The sequence below is a fragment of the Synchytrium microbalum genome, assembly GCF_006535985.1.
Source record: "Synchytrium microbalum strain JEL517 chromosome Unknown SmJEL517_scf0002, whole genome shotgun sequence".
Taxonomy (NCBI): Eukaryota; Fungi; Chytridiomycota; class Chytridiomycetes; order Synchytriales; family Synchytriaceae; genus Synchytrium; species Synchytrium microbalum.
This window is the reverse complement of record NW_022158351.1, coordinates 1,155,461-1,172,040: the sequence shown is the minus strand read 5'-3', so window position 1 is coordinate 1,172,040 and position 16,580 is coordinate 1,155,461. Positions and strand designations below refer to the sequence as shown.

The following is a 16,580-nucleotide window of genomic DNA, read 5'->3' as shown; positions in this document are numbered from 1 at the left end:
GACCAGCAGCTCTCTCGTCGTAGGTGGTGTGAAGTTGCTTCGAAAAATTGTGCAGATGCGACAACTTTGAGAAATGTCAACAAACTCAAGGAAGGGGGAATCTCCAAACGATGTGTTGACGAATGTATTGTCATATATCCTTTTGTGACCACATCGTTCTTGTATAGATACATTGTACAGAAACACTGAATTCATCTCCAACAACAATCCCTTTTCAAGGATTGAATCAACCACTCATGATGTTTTTATTGTCAAGCCCAGTGTGTTCATGACGGGCCCGGTGATGCATTTCAGGAGCATCTATACAGGGAGAACAGTTGGGTTTTTGTTGGAACTGCTGTCAACCAAACTCAAACCACGTCAAAGTCGGCATGTACTCGTTCGCGGCTTACATTGCATGTGCCCACTGCCACTTATAGCCAAAGAATCACTACGAGCCGAGCTGGACTTGAGAATCTCTGTATGTGCCATATGGTCTTCGTGACTTCGTAGCGGTAATGTTGATGTATCGGGACTTTCATCAAGGGCAGCAAGATCAAGATGAGCAAAGGATCTAGACATGGATCCAGTCCTCTCGTATCGAGAATTAGTTTGAAAGTCTTCAATTATTCCAATCTCAGAGGGAGGCGCGACCTCAAAACGAAGTTGTGAACAGTTTCAGTTGATATGTGTACGCCAAATTGAAAATCGTATCAGCAGAATACGACGTTTCTCACCTGAGCTTCACTGTATCGCCTGTTCTGTAGATAGCTCACCATCTCGTAGACAGCAAACACGAAAATTCCTGCAGGCACAGCTCGAAATACAAATTCAACCATAGAGTCTTGAAGTGCTTCCCATGCACCATGTTTGAGCAAGAATACAGAGTAACAGAAAGGTAAAAGAACCCCTGCGCCAAGACCTACCGCAAAAAAACTGTCAGTAGGAACATCCAAATATTTACAACAACGGGCGGTGACAAGTACTAGCAAGAGCAGCTCCACCCCAAAAGTAAAGAACTAGAACATGAAATTGAATGTTAGTGTCGTGGAAACAGTCTCACACTGGTTTTCTTACATTGGCGGTCTTGTATCGAGATACGAAACCGATGCCTGCGTGATGGTCGAGATGCCGCAATTTCAGAAGACTCTGGAATACCGACTGATACATCTTTTTCGTCTCCTGATGGCTTCTGATCACCCAGAGGCTCTTCTGCTCTTTTGGTCAAATGATGAGGATGGCTGATAATTGACTGGTCAAATGTCAATACATTCGTGATTCGAAGGACCAGCAATAACATAACAATCATTGTGACTGGTGGATGTAAACCTTGATGCATCATTGTTTCACAGCTGTCTGCGACTGTTGTGAAGGTTGTTTGTGGTGATGTCTCGGATCACAAGGGCAAATTTGGTCACAAACGTCATTCCGGACATGTCAAATACTTTGACGGCAGAGTGTTTTGACAGCTTGATCTTTCCACGGTGGAGCCCAAAAGCCTTGATGGAAGCACAAGAGTGTGCGACACTAAGGGCTCGTGAATACAAGAGAAAGAAAGTTCATCTCGGCGGACATATGCGTTGTCATATTAAACATACTATTTCGTGTTGGCGTGCGGTTCATTTAAGGCCAGCCAGCAGCAGACTAGAGTATTGAAGCACATATGTCATATGGGCCGACATAGTGAAGAACAGGTGAAATCAAAGCACAAATCCAAGAGCGTTCCCAAACTCTTTCAATCGACTTGTATGCATCAATGCCAAGGAGTGTAAGCGTTTCTTTATTCAGTGTTTCGTCAAGTTGCAATCATCTAGTTCATTCTGACAACAATTTCTTTAAATTGATGAGCTGAAACCAAATCTTTCCTTTAGTATGTGCTTACAATCCTCCAATTGTCAAGACCGCACTACCAGCTGATCCAATTTCACGTGTAGGCCCAAACGCTAGTAGACATGAAGGATAATATTTAGGTCACTGGCACACAATTGGCTTAAAAGTAGAAAACATGTCGTGTTTCCTTGCAACTTGCATGGTTCACTTCTAGTCCAACCATCACTATGAGCAAAAGAACTCAACATCATGGTATCAGCTTGACTTCCTTCTGCGCGTGACACTCCCAGGTGATGAGTTGATTCAGTTGATCCACTAACACCTGCAACAGGCGCCAATCCAGAGCTACTCTCCCGGCGAGTCTGAGTGTTAAATTCTTGAATCAATCCCATCTCAGATTCATTGTCCTCAAAGCAAAGATAAAAAAAGAACGATTATAATTGGATGGTAGATGTGACTTGCAACTACAAGTATAAAAGATATTTGGATCCGTACCGGAGTATCCTTGCTTCCCGTGTTCTTAATAATGCTGAACATCTTGTAGAGACTGAAGCTGAGAGTTCCAGCAGGTACAGCTCCGAATACAAAGACTACTGTCGCATCTTGCAGAGCCTCTAAGGCATCATGCCCGTACATGACTGAAGTGTACATAAAGGGGGAAAGGAAACCAACACCTACGAAAGTTGACTTGAAGTTAGTATCACTATCATAATTGGATCCAATTAATATGCAACTCCAAGATTCCCAAAAAATGATAAAGGAGATATGTGTCCAGTCTGTACTCGAGTGATTTTGACAGCTCTACATTGACTTGACGTTCAAGCTCACTTATAAAGGCCCCTGTGCCCCAGAGAACTAGCGCTACAATGTGAATTTTATGTTCAGCAATAGCAACTGAAAGGTTGCTCATTCCATGAGATTACATTTCGAATGATCGTCTCGAGCGAATGAACGAACTCGACGCCAGCAGTGAGATGGTCTAGATGTCACCACAGCTACATCTTGAGCAGGCTCTGCTGGAATAACGACTACTTCCTCGAGCTCCACAATTTCAGATGAATGTGATAATGATGATGGATTCTGAGCATCTGAGCCTGGATGCATTCGTTTGTATCGATGATTGTGACCAGCATCGACAGAGAGAAGTGACTTGTCGAATGTCAATGCATTTGCGACTTGTAGGATCAGCAACAGTGTTGATAGCAATACGATTGATGGAAGCAGAGCGTGATTCATGGTGTATTTGAAATCTGCTTGTTTTGATGTGTTGGTGGAGAGAAAAATGCCCACGCTATTCTGAATGTCAAAATATCAGAATATGGCAAAAGCTGCTTCTGATATCTTGAATGCAAGCCCAATGCCTCATAGATATAGAGACTGATGCGTAGCCGCGGCGTCGAACGTTCCTTGCTAGGGCTAGAAAGATTTGCGGCGGTTTTGCCAAAATATCAAAACATCACAGCTTTCGAAAACACCGAGACAACAGAAGGAACCACCGACAGGGCGCTCACTCGTGCATGAATATATTTTTGCTACTACAAATGAAAGCATTCATAACAAAATCACAAGTTGCTCTTCTGTGCATCGCCTGTAATCTGAGACTGGTACGTGCTGTTATACATATTCCAAAGATGGTCGCCCTGAGTAATCGGTGGATATTTGGCTGGCTCTTCCTGAGTTACAAAGGAGCTCAATACTTCCCATGTACTGTCAAAGTTGGCTTCGACAAAGAACACGCAAGAGTGTCGGACATTGGTAGTCGATGGATTGTACACACGATGGAGTGTCGAGTGGAAGTGGTCGTTCGTCACTCGTTGAATCATGTCTCCAATGTTCACCACTATGGCACCTTCGATGTGAGGAACTGCGACCCATCCTTGTGCTTTGGTATCGAAGAGCTCTAATCCGGGAGCATCTACGCGTTGAGGCAATCACAATGAGCTTCTGAGAATTGGAAATTGCTCCAATTAGCACCAAAATACCTTGGATTAGAAGAGCCATACAGCCATAATCAGTATGAGCTCCGCAATTTCCAGGAAGTCCATCAGCACTTTTGGGATATCGAATGTGTCTCAAGACGGTCTAGCGAGCGGGAAACGTCGTCAGGCGCAAGCATCTTTTAGCAGGATTGAGCCAATCTACCATAGGGTGATCAAAGCGTGGGACAAAGTAATCCTTATCCTCTCCCATAGCAAGTGCGAATGCACTCAACATTTGATTGCCAAGGTGGTTGACAAGGTCAAAGTACTTCAATTGCTTTTCTTTGAATTCAGGTAAAGCTTCCATAGGCCTAATAAAATGAATGTGTGACTTAAGTACTATCCTCTCTCAAGACCAATGCAAAAGCTACCATTGGTTTGGCAACCGGAAAGGTTGATTGTATTCAGGATCAGATTCTGGAATCTCTCGTCCAATATCGATCCCTTCCTTGTAGTCGCCAGTTTCCAATTGTAATTCAGGATCTAGATTCTCGTCTCCCAAGCCTTTGTAGATATTGATGTGAGGCCAAGTTGTGCTTCAAATTGATAACAATCCTGATTCAATTACCGAAATATCCTCTGTTTTGAATTTGGCGACACTTGTTTTTCTCAGCTTGAGGCAAGTCCAAAAAGTCTCGAGCACTTGCCATGACATCATGGATTTCGTCCAAGCTAATACCATGATTGACGATAAGGAAGAAGCCTCGATCTTCACATGCCTAAATTTTGGGCGATCAGAGTCAGAATCGCAAAAAAAGGACCTCCGCCAAGATGAGTAACACGAGCAACAAATGTGATGATAAGCTTGACAACCAACAATTCTCAGCGATGATGAAGGATCAAATGACGTAGAGGCCAATCACTTACCGATCTTATCTGCGCAGCAACATCTTGAATTGTGGGAGCTTGTTCTGTGGGTTCGATTTTGGAGCTATAATCCTTGGTTAAAGCGCTCAGATCGATGATAGGGAGAGGAGTAGATTCCACGACTCCTTTCATATGATTTGGTTTCATAGCAGCCTGGACGGAGACGGGTTGCGCATGGGCCATTTTGGTGTAGTTGCAAATGGTTTTATGTTACAGGAAGGCGGAAGGATTTTTGGACTAAAGACGACTCTAATACTAACCGCAAGGGTACGTATGTATAGATAAGCCCTCGTGTTATCGATTAAAAATAAGTGAACGCCCAATGATTAAAACGAATAGATCTGCTCATTCTCTCCGAATGCCTGTCACGACGCGCTTCGTTGGAAATAAGCTCTCTTGTTATAAGGACTATACAATTGTACTCTAGCCTTGGCTATATTTTGTGCACTGAATAAGATCCTCGCAACCACATCTAAATGGGTCGTGAGAAATATGAGAAAGCACAGGAAACCAAGTGCTCTCTGGGCTCACCTTCTACAACAATTGAGGCATAATGTCGCTCAAAGAAAGTATTCCACATAGTCGGTCACCATTTTCGACAATCCAGAGTCGGTGCACGTGGGTTCCGGCCATTCTTTCCATTGTCATAAGTAAAGATGTCTGAGTTCGCACGACGACACTTGGTACTACGTGGTGGTTTGAAGGTAGTCAGGTACGCATACAATGGCAGTAAGGAGTCACGCATGATAAATCTTCACACAAAGTAAGAAAAACATACCTCTGTCTTGACCTCGTTCCAAACCAGCCTTACTGATTGTTGATTGGAAAAAGTTGAAGACGCGGTCATACAAATGCTTCCAGTCACGTCGGGATTTCAGAATTTCACGTATGTCTGTCATTGATATGGTTCCAATGAGATGATCGTCCCCTTCAATGATTGCCACACTTGAAATTCCCTTGTCGTGCATTATACCAAGAGCATCCAAAACCTTGAGATACCAAACGTGAGTATATAGAACATGCGATGCTACCAATGTCACTTACAGAGTCTTCCTTTTGAATTGAGACGACATTGCCCTTGACCAATCCCAGCTCAGCCAAAGGTTTCTCTCCCTTGTCCCAAACAGCACCTAACAGGTGAGATTAGGTTGAGATGCGTCGTGGATGGCAAGTTTCACAGTGTCTGACCTGGAATTTTCTTGGCACCTCCCAGTTTGCCAAAGGCATGGGCCACGAACTTGTTGATTGACGATTCTGACACGACTCCGACAAACTTTTCAGGACCTAAACGTTGTAGTACAATGAGAGCCGATTCTCTACGAGACACAGAAATCACGAGTAATACCTTTTGTGACAGTGTTTGAAAACACAACAAGACGGTGCACCTTCTCTTGAACCAGCAATTTGCAAGCGTCCAATAGCAAGGCTGACGAATCAATCGATACCTAACACCAAAGCTGGATTAGCATACATCCGCCTGGCTGTTCGTGTTGCTTCGTACCAAGCTGTCTCGCTTTGAAAGATTGGCAATCATGTGTACGGGCACAGCTTGTTTGTCAATTTGAGCCATCTTGACAACATCATGTAATCCCATTTCTGCATCTACTGAGAACCGGTTCTCGGTAGGCGTTTTGTGGAAGATTTTCAGTACATAGGTCGCCAGATCTGTTCGGGGTCAGAGAAGTCAGAGAAGGAACGATGGTGAGGGTTTGCAGACAGTTGGTAGGTGCATATAAATATTCCATATATTTTCAGGCCAATGAAGAGTAACTGTTGACTAGAATGCAAAAGCAAAGTGCTCGAATGTCATGTCAATGCATACCTCTGAAGTCCAACAAGCCAATAAATGAGTCCGAAGCAGAGTCATAAAGCGGAACACTGGAGACGTTTCTTTCAGTCAAGCAATCACATCCTTCCTCTACTGTAGCAGTAGCACTCAAATAGACAGGTTTTATGTTCTCGGATGCGAGCAACTCTCCCACTGTACAGGTTAGCAGCAATTCAGCAGGCGTGCTCGGTGGTGGCGGCGTAAGGAGAGGCATGGTAGGAGTATACTGCTTTATTTCTGCTTTATTTCTGCTTCAAATTTGTCTTTGCGGTTTTGTGTGTGGGCAAAGAGAACGTGTTGGAATCTCTGAAGGAATGAGTCACTGAAACTGTGCTTTGTGATAGAGTAAAATAATGATGGATGATCAGTGCATACACATGTGCATGTTGTGTCATTCGCTGTTTGCCTCTTCATCACTGAGAGATCTTCACATTCGCAATGTGTGTGCTTGTCCTCTGGAACTACGAACATGCGATGTATGTGACATCTTTCAACCAAACATTTACAAATTGAATGCCTGTTCTCATCATGATATTGACGATTTCAGTGGTATGTTGCATCAACAAATAGCCTCTTGCTTCGCATTTAACTCCACATCCCCGATTAGATCAAATACCTTGTTGTGTATTGAATTGTCGAGTACTGTCTGAATCACAAGACGAATTCGAACAGCACTATAAAGACGTTCATGGTATCGTTGCACGTTCGACCCCACATTATGATCATGAGGACCATGTGCAAGTCAAGACCAAAGAATCTGAGGCTACGGAAGAACCTGAGGCAGTCAAGATGGAAGACTTACATGAAGACGATGCCATCGTGGCTGGAAAAGCACTGCTTGTTCCCATTTCTACTACTCCTACGAGATACGAAATGAATCTACCGGATGATCGTCGCATTACAGTTGATCTCTCATTCATCAGGTTTGGCATCAGAGTTGTACTTCGTATATTTGGATCGAGCTCATGGGTCCGCCTGAATCATAGTGCTGCGGCATCTGAAATGTTGCAAGCTTGTTTCGATACCGAACCATGCAAAAGGGCGTTTCAGGTAAACGGAGCATCGGCTACACAGTCTGTTGCGACTTTCAATTCCATATCCTTAGAATTCTCTTGTTGGAGCTGTTTTCTCTGATGTAAAACAAGCAATCATTCATCATCCCTTGTGGCCATGGAGTGTCTTTGCTGGTGAAGTCACTGGCGACTGAAACGAGACTGTCGCAATTTCCTACCTAATTCATCGTTTAGAAAGGAGAAGTATGTCAAACTCAGAGGACGACCTTCTGAAATGCTGCTGGACGATGGTTGTGAGCTTTCGAGGTCTTGCCACCAACAACCATGAGATGTACGAGCACTCGCAAGAAATGCCGACAAGATGAAATTTGTTTAAATATTGCTCGTTTGTAGCTCTGATGATGATGACGAGCCTTCAATCTTCACCAGGGCAACTCTTGTGCCTGAAGAAGTACCCACTTCAACAACAAGCCTTCAAATTATGCCGCAAGCAGATTTGAATGGTCTGCCAGAATCTTCAGAAGTCATATCAGCAATGGAATTGGATGCTGCTCAAAGTGAAGAAGTCCTGGCTGTTCTCTCCAGAGTCTCAGTATCACGACGCGGCACATACCGAAGGCGTGGATCGGGCAGGATTCGAAAGGTGGTGGTTACCCATCGAAGAATCCCACGTCGTCGAGGGCGGATTATCCAAGTTATGGATTTGTATGCAACCTGTGGTTCAACCTAATGGGTTTCTACCTATTATCCTATAATGGGTTTCTAGCTATAATGGATTTCTAACTATTGAGCTTTCTAGACTTGATGTGGTCAGATCGTTGTGGGAACAGATCAAGATATTCACTGGTTCAATCAAGATATTCAATGCTGTTCCTGGTAAGTTGCTGTGTGTGATGATTCCGAATGGAATATAGCAAACCTGACATTGTGTTTTTTTGTCTCTAACAGACAATGACAGATCGGTGTCTACGAGACAACTAGCTCCTTATTTCCTCTAGTTTCCCTCTTTAAGCCTTGTTTTGCACTATTTCCTAAAGATACAGGGGTTTTATATCTACCGTACAAAAAATCATGACATATATAGACATATTTCAAGTAATAACAAAACAATGTCAGATATAATGACATAACGCATGCATACGCACGAGCTTATAACGATTGTACATTTTCTCAAGCTTTGACAGCCAGTTCTCAAGACCAACAGCACCATCCAAAGCAAAGAATGTCTGTGGAGGAGATCATCTTTCTAGGCACGGGTACCAGTGGTAAGCGGATTCGATCAATTTTCACAAATTGTTGTGTTTTAAAGCACACACGCAAGGCTCATATTTCCTGTATTTTAGGTAAGAACCGATGTAGCTTTGAGAACTTTAGCCATAAATTCGTGTCTTTCTGTCTTCTGTTTACTGTGAAATGTTTGTTTTCCCGGTGACATCAACTCGAACAACAAACATCGTGTTTGACTGATCAACACGATGTTCAACTCAAACAACTAGGATCGATACCAAACATTGCTTGCCTGACAGCCCAAGTGAAAACATGCAAAGTCTGTCTCTCAACTTTGCCAACATTACGCATCGGAGACGAGGACGGAGTGGTCCCACAATCAGATCTATTCGTAAAAAACAGGAGGAGAAATACAAGTGCTGTGATTAGGTACCGCCATTCGGATTCGACGCTACGAACCGTGTTGATTGATTGTGGCAAGTCGTTTTATGAGGCGTGTATGCAGTGGTATGTCTTGAATGCCGAGACTCCCTTTGGATTGTGGCCAACACGAACGTATTTGTAGGTTTGTTCGGTATGGATTGAGGAAAATTGATGCGCTGATCTTGACTCATGGACATGCAGATGCAATGAATGTACGTTACTGAGTTGCGTGCTTACGAAATTAAACAATTTCACATCAGGTCGGATTGCTTAAATGCTTCTTTTACTTAGGGATTAGACGATCTAAGACAGTTTACAATTGGACCAGAGTCGTATAGATGTCAGAGTCATATCGATATACATCTTTCCAAGGAAACGATGAAAGTCGTTGGAGGCGTTTTCCCGTATCTAGTGGATAGTGCTAAAGCTACTGGTGGTGGTGATATCCCAAGTTAGTCTAGATATGATTCCTGAAACAATGACCTCGAATAACTGAATCCCCAACACGTTTCGAATTAGCAACACAATTCCACATATTTGACCAACATGGTCCTGCGCCCTTCTCGACAGGAGAATTAGAAATTATTCCATTCGAAGTTTACCACGGTGTCTATAACGATGGCAAGACGCCATTCATCTGTAACGGTTTCCGAATGGGGCCTTTATCGTACGTCTCGGACGTTTCCTTCATACCGGAAGAAGCAATGAACATTATGAGAGGCAGTCAGGTCATCGTTATTGATGCTCTCCGGCTTTTTGGATCACATATATCGCATTTTGGAGTAGATGAGGCCATTGAAGCTCTTTTAATATTGAAGCCTAAGGTTGGGTACCTGGTAGGATTTAGTCATGCTTCGGATCATGATGATGTCAATCAGTATTTGTCGGCCAATAAGGCTTTAGCGGAGGCTTGTATTCATGTAGAGGCTGCTTATGATGGTCAACGTGTATCGCTTGCAGATATACTGAATATATAAATAGATGTGCTGAAGACGGAAGTAGTAATGAGGAACATTATTATCCTTGCTTGAATGATATATTAGTGGATCCTGTGCGTGCAACAGGGACGAGCAATGCAGTCGAAACTACTCCCCTGCACAGCGTACCGTTTAAACAACGAGCAGACATTGCAAACACCAATACATGAATCCAGTTATGACCAGTAGTATTGTACTGCGGTTCGTAATTACAATAGCTGCTGCAGGCGTTGTCTTGGAAGGGCTCGGCATGGGAAAACGTATGGGAACATGCTGCACCAGAACTGTCTCCTTCTAGGTGGTAGTACCTATCCAGAACTTCTCTGTAAGCCAATGATGATGTTTATAGGAGGAGCATCCATGATCACATCCGGCCTTGTATTGCTAACTAGAACAGTCATCTTTGTTGGTCAAGCTCGAAAAGCAACACGCAGATCAAAGATCCGAAAGTACATTTATTTTAAATCTTTTCAGTAGAGTGAACTTCACCTACATCACCATCAATGGGTAGCGTTTAGTCATCATTTCTAGTAGATAGGCACAATCTTCACAAATACAAACCCACAAAAGTTCCAGTAATCCAAACCAATGAGGTTCCTGTGGCAAGTGTCCCTTAACGAATTGCAAGCGGGCATGCTAGATCCGAAACGGGATGAACTACATTCGGGCTCGTTCAACTGGCAAAAGAACTCGTTTCAGCTCATTCTGCTACCAGGTTTGTTTGGTGTGACTAGGTTTTTCGTAGCGTTGTTGCAAGCAATGCTGACCGATACCTTCATTAGCGGGCGATCCGAACGACGCCGACTCGTTGCCGGGTAAGCCTCTCTATGTTTGTTTTTCCAGTGTTGCGTCATTTGATGTTGAGCTCAATCTTTGTTTGCCCCAGGTTTTTGTGAATTGTACTTGAGATGTCTCACGGCGACCTCATCGTCGGCATCATGGACAAGACCTATTTTCAGGAGGAGAATGTTTGGACTTGCTTCACTCAGTGGTCCACTGTTGGTGGAACGAATTGTAAACGGTTTTGTGATTCTGCCTGGCAACGTTTTTCAACGGTTGCATTACAAAAGCAGCTCGGTTGGTGAATTGTTTATGTAGATCTAACTCGTACTTTATCTATTTTAGGCCGAGAGCATGTTTGAAGAGGGAAGGAAGGGGGACAGAGGCAACACGAACTTCTTGAATCTCGTTGCGTTGATGCAGTCAGGCCAGATAGGTTCCGAAGGCATAGTTGTCGGTAAGGGTAAATCACATGCTGATAGCCTCACAGTTCCCCCTTCAGCAAACGACGAACTTTGAACTTACAGAATTTGTCAACGTAGGAGTGGACTTGTCGCTACCCAGCCAGGATCCTTCAGCACTTCCGCCCGCCTTCCTATATCAACGAGGGGCCGATACATGTATAATAGGAACACCTCGACAGTTCGTCCTCCACGGAATGGACAACCCTGAAGAGACGGGAGATGTAGAGTTTGTGTTTTCAGACGGTAGAATAACTAGAGCCCATGCAGCCGTGCTACGGAGCCAATCGCCGTACTTTGATTTCCTGTTTGGCTCGCCAACTCTCGAGTCTTCCTCTCGACGAGTCCTAATCTCCGACACTAGTTACGAAGCATTTGTACCACTGATACGGTATCTGTATTATAGCAACACTGGGCATACCGATCGGTCTTATTCAGGCATGATACAGCTATATGCAGCATTAGACAAGTATGGAGTCGGACTAGATGATATTCTCCCACTGCTAGAAAAGGAGATATTAGCAATCATAAACGAGGCAACTGCTGCTCAGATACTGCCAATGGTGTTTGGGAACGATTCGTTACGGAATGAGTGTGAGAAGTACACAATAGTGACGTATGACTCGTCGCCGACGTCGTCTCCATGGGGTGGTCTATTGGGTGACGAGCATCACCATGAAATAGCTGTCGGGAGTTTGTTGTCGAGACGCATGAGGAGGTCTCCGGATATAGAGATGGATTTAGATGGACTCCCTCGTATTGTAACGACTGGTCTTAGTGGTGTGTTGGAAGGTGACGAGTCTAGTGGTATTCCGACGGCGAAAGGTGTTGGTCGTTTGCGAATAAACATTTCACGGAATGCTCTCTTTTGAAACTCGTCTGCTTACGACGCAATAATCACGGAACACTCTGTTTTAAACCTAGTCGGCTACATTGTATATATCCTTCGAAGTTTGTATATTACTTACTATTCTGCAAACCCAAATATTATAAACTTATCAAAATTAGTTATTGTTTAGTTATATTATTAGATTCAGTCAAACATTAGGGCGTTTTGCATAGCCCATCTCAAATTAGAGTCATTGTGGTCATGACGTTGACGTAGCAGCAACTTCTTGAGCTCGTGGAGACTGGCTCTCATTTCACGTTTCCGAGCAATGGTTTCCTCTGTGCTCTCGGCCATTCCTCTTCCCCATTCCTCTGTCAGGACACAGCCAAACAGAGTAAGAGACACTATAGCTAAACAGATTGTTTGATAATAAGACAATGAGGCGGAAATAACGATTTAGCCAGAGCAGCAACTTACTAATGAGTTGAACATTATTCAATTCTCGCCCGAAAGCGGAAGCTATAAGTGACGTAGTAGCGACAACAACTCTAGCTGCAATCCGCCACAACTTTGGTATTCTAGGATGGTGCTTCCCGTCCCCTTCATGCGATAAATGGCATAGCGACATGATTGCCAGTGCAGCCATAGCAAAACTCATTGAGCCGGCAAACAGCCACCGTATCTCGGGATTGGGAATTGCAAATGGATCCGATGCGAGTATTTTGGATAGACCGGCTCCACCAGCGACCAGCGCGATGTGCATCGGCACGTGAAGATGATTCCAAATTATACCTATTCATTTAATCGTGTCAGCGCTGTTGGAAGGCAGGTAAGGTTCAAGATTTGTTCAATACTCAACTGGCAAAAATACTCCTTCTCATCGCATGAGTGAATTCAGGAGACCCGTCTTGTAAATAGTAAAGGTATTCGAATGATATGGCAATCATTAAACCAAGAGCCGTTCCCACATATGATAACGAAATGTGCGATGTGGTGGAAGCCGGGATGATGGCCACGCATATTTCTGTTCAAAGAAGAGCACTTAGTACACAATGAAACTGGAACGCAAACGTCGGGCAGTTACCTCCCAGGACCCTAAAAAGATTGAACGTTACAAACGAAGCTCCGACATAAAAAGACCGACAACGGCAACAAGACCAAGCTCACATCAGAGTTAGTAATCCCATTCGCTCGGCCATATGTTCAATATTAATTGCCAATCGATATTTTGGCAGGTGCACGGCAACTGCGAATCCCAGTTGGCTGTACTGCACGACATACTCGCTAAGAGCAGCCGCTGCCCATAGGATTGCACGGTAGTCACTCGATACAAACAGTGAAGCAAAATCTATTCATGAGCGAGTTTTAGACAGAATTCGCGAGCAAGTTTGACGAAAGCACGACTTGCACAGTGCCGAGCTGATGCAAACATTGATCCAGCTCCTCCAGATGAAGGACCGGAACTCGTATGTAGTTAGCAATATTCTCCAGTGCGATATCAGGTATACGATACGATGAAGCAGATACGTTGCGATGAATAGCTAAAACATATATCAAGTTAATCACGTATGTGGGTATCTAAGATTCTTAATTTCTTACATTGCCTGTGTTTTCGTCTGGATTTGCAGAGAACGTCGATACTGAATTTAGCCCCATACACCCGACCAACACCATTTGAATCCACAGAAACAACCGTTGCGAGGTGGATTGCGTATAGTACTGATTGTTGAAGAGGTTAATCTCATACCAAGAACGTAGTATTGGCATCATAGTCAGCACAAAGTAGAGAAAAGTCTGTGCTGGCCCTGCATCACTTGTCGTAAAGTCAAGCTTGATTGTTTCCTCAGTTTGGGCAATGACTGCGATATAGATCAGGTCAAGGAAGAGTTCGTCCCATGATACTCGTCGAGCTTCTCGCTCCCGATATAGGACATGGCCGATAAAGAACTGCCTGGGTATCGCACTTGTTATGAATCGGTCCTTGTAGGATTTGGTGCTCTTCACGTAGAGCTTCAAGTTCTCCGAGTCTATATGGCCGAATTCCTCCTCAGACTACGTGAGAAACCAAATAGAGTTAATGTTTGCAGGTGCGGATTCGTAAGAGGATGTAAACCGATTGTCCACACATGAGGTGTACATAAGACACCCAGATCACTAATGTATGCTCCACCGTAATTGTGGACTGGATCTGTGGCTCAAATATACTGTACGTGCGATGCAAGCCAACTCACAAAGTGTTCCTTCTCCCCTGGTGCTGCATCGTGCCCCGCAGTGACCTTAACGTCCTCAATGTCAATGGGAGTCGCATCAACGTCGTTGGGCCGACTGGTAGCTCCTTCCAAGCCGACAGATGCCATATGTCCTCGACGATCAGATTAGTTGCTATTCTGAGAAACAATGTGGGCTTCAGTGTGCAGACTTTTTGAACACTGTCGCCATTGCATGCAAGCGAATTCAACCTGAAGGCAGAATCCAGATCAACCTACCACCTTTTATTCGCCTTTTAGATGGCAAATCAAGTGATTCAAAGCACCGACTGATACCGATCGTCAGTGTGGTGTTGGGATGCAGAAAACCTCAAATTGCAATAGGGAGCTGACAACCACCAGTAAACTCTAACGTTGGCGTTGAAATTGCAAAAACTGAAGGAAATTTGGCTAGGAATTGTGTCCTAAAGCTCGAAACGCCACCTAGCAAGGGCAGCAGATTGTGAGTTTGCTGAATTCGCAGGTAAGTTGTTCAAAGAGAGTCGGGTACGCGTTACGACTAGTTTGATATGATTCTATTGGTTGTGAACACGTACGTATTTGCTTGAATAAAGTGTATTCGACAACTTTTTTCTCGTCACATGTTTGATGAAAACGTATCTTTATTGAATCACGGTTTGGCGCTTCGACACTGACCAACATAGGCATTTCGCCAATTCAAGCAGCAGCCAGCTCCCTAGAATGGGTCCTCATGAGCCAGTCACTCAAATCAGATTGCCGTCTTACGAGATTGTCAACACTCCCTCTCGACATGTTAAATATACTGTCTCGCTCCAAGGACCTGTACGTTCATGGACTGTCACTAAGCGATACAGTGACTTTGATGCTCTGCACAGAACCCTCTCCTTACTAGGTATGCCGACCATTGGCCAAACCATTTTCAAGACATTTTGCATTTGGTGATATTCTCAGAGAGCTGACCGCACCTACTTATGTTAGCAACAACACCCGTATATCCGCCTGGAAAGACTCTCTTCTCGTCGCTCCCATCTCAAGCATTCAACCCAGACTTTTTGACTGCCCGTCGCATAGGTCTCGAACGCTATCTCCAAGCAATCTTGCACCATCCAAATGCGATATGGCGAAGAAGCAAAGACTGGTGCGACTTCTTTGGCATACCTGATCGTAAAGCAAACACAAACAGTGCATACTGGCAAAAGGGCGACGCCAACAATGAAAAGGATGATATCGAGGGGTGGATGGACGAGTATGCTTCAGTCATGGACGCATTACGCCAAGTCAGACAATACGTAGTAGAACGAGATAAAGCGTATGCTAGAGGTGACATGACTGTCTCCAACACGGCTTCCATGAATGGTAAAAAAGTATTGAATACCTTGACGCAACGTATCAAAACATTGGAAGATGCGCTGGCTCGGCTTGGACTGGAATGGTCGCAGGTGCGTCAGGTCGTGCCTCCTCCACCAACATATGATGATGCCATGGTCGCAGCTGCTGCAAACAGCCAAGTAGGAGGCGGTGAATGGAATCGACGACACGATATGATTACCACGTTACGTGATGAGCGGGATGCCCTGACACGGGTATTGGCACTTCCACCAAAGAATCATATTCAGGATAAACAGGCATTGCTCAGTCACAACAATACCAATAGTAGTAATAATAACAGTGGTGGTAGTGGCAGCAATAGTTATAATGGTGGCGGCATGTTGATGCCAACCGATAGCAACTCATCCTCATCCTCCTCAACCAACGTATATTCCTCATCGCCAAAAACTAGCCGACGATTCGGTGCAGCACAAGAAACAGACGTTACTCGACCACTATCAAACGAAGGTGTATTGCAACTACAACAGCAGATCATGGCCACTCAAGATGGAGAAGTCGATGCCTTGTTGTCTATTGTAAGGAGGCAAAAGCAAATAGGTAGTGCTATATCTGAGGAACTCGACAACCAGAATCAACTCTTGACGGAAGTCGATCAGGGTGTCGATCGTACTCGTATTGGGGTAAAGAAGATTGGAAAACAGCTTGATAAAGTCCGAGGCAAGAAATGAAATATAGTATTGGCCAACTCAGTTATAACGTGCTCATGTATAGAATCGCTCTTGTAATTAAAATAAAGTATCAAACAACAACAAATCATCAACTTCTATTGT

At 44.1% G+C, this 16,580-nt stretch overlaps 3 protein-coding genes across 3 annotated transcripts; 2 read left to right on the top strand and 1 right to left on the bottom strand.

Moving 5' to 3' along the window:
* Positions 1 to 5,189: 5,189 nt before the first annotated feature.
* On the bottom strand, positions 5,190 to 6,697 carry SmJEL517_g00730 (uncharacterized protein; the record flags this gene model as incomplete). The annotated part of the gene is made up of 7 exons (XM_031166659.1): positions 5,190 to 5,341; positions 5,434 to 5,644; positions 5,700 to 5,785; positions 5,844 to 5,939; positions 6,001 to 6,100; positions 6,157 to 6,320; positions 6,478 to 6,697. 7 exons carry the CDS (start codon positions 6,695 to 6,697, stop codon positions 5,190 to 5,192), a joined length of 1,029 nt encoding a protein of 342 aa, XP_031027610.1.
* Positions 6,698 to 6,952: 255 nt separating this feature from the next.
* Positions 6,953 to 10,123, top strand: SmJEL517_g00729 (uncharacterized protein; the record flags this gene model as incomplete). The annotated part of the gene is made up of 10 exons (XM_031166658.1): positions 6,953 to 6,959; positions 7,091 to 7,533; positions 7,589 to 7,670; positions 7,731 to 7,827; positions 7,890 to 8,201; positions 8,296 to 8,372; positions 8,993 to 9,230; positions 9,289 to 9,358; positions 9,438 to 9,597; positions 9,666 to 10,123. The coding sequence occupies 10 exons, from the start codon at positions 6,953 to 6,955 to the stop codon at positions 10,121 to 10,123; spliced, it is 1,944 nt and encodes a 647-aa protein (XP_031027407.1).
* Positions 10,124 to 15,141: 5,018 nt separating this feature from the next.
* Positions 15,142 to 16,478, top strand: SmJEL517_g00728 (uncharacterized protein; the record flags this gene model as incomplete). Its single annotated transcript, XM_031166657.1, has 2 exons — positions 15,142 to 15,313; positions 15,400 to 16,478. 2 exons carry the CDS (start codon positions 15,142 to 15,144, stop codon positions 16,476 to 16,478), a joined length of 1,251 nt encoding a protein of 416 aa, XP_031027406.1.
* Between the last annotated feature and the right edge of the window lie 102 nt (positions 16,479 to 16,580).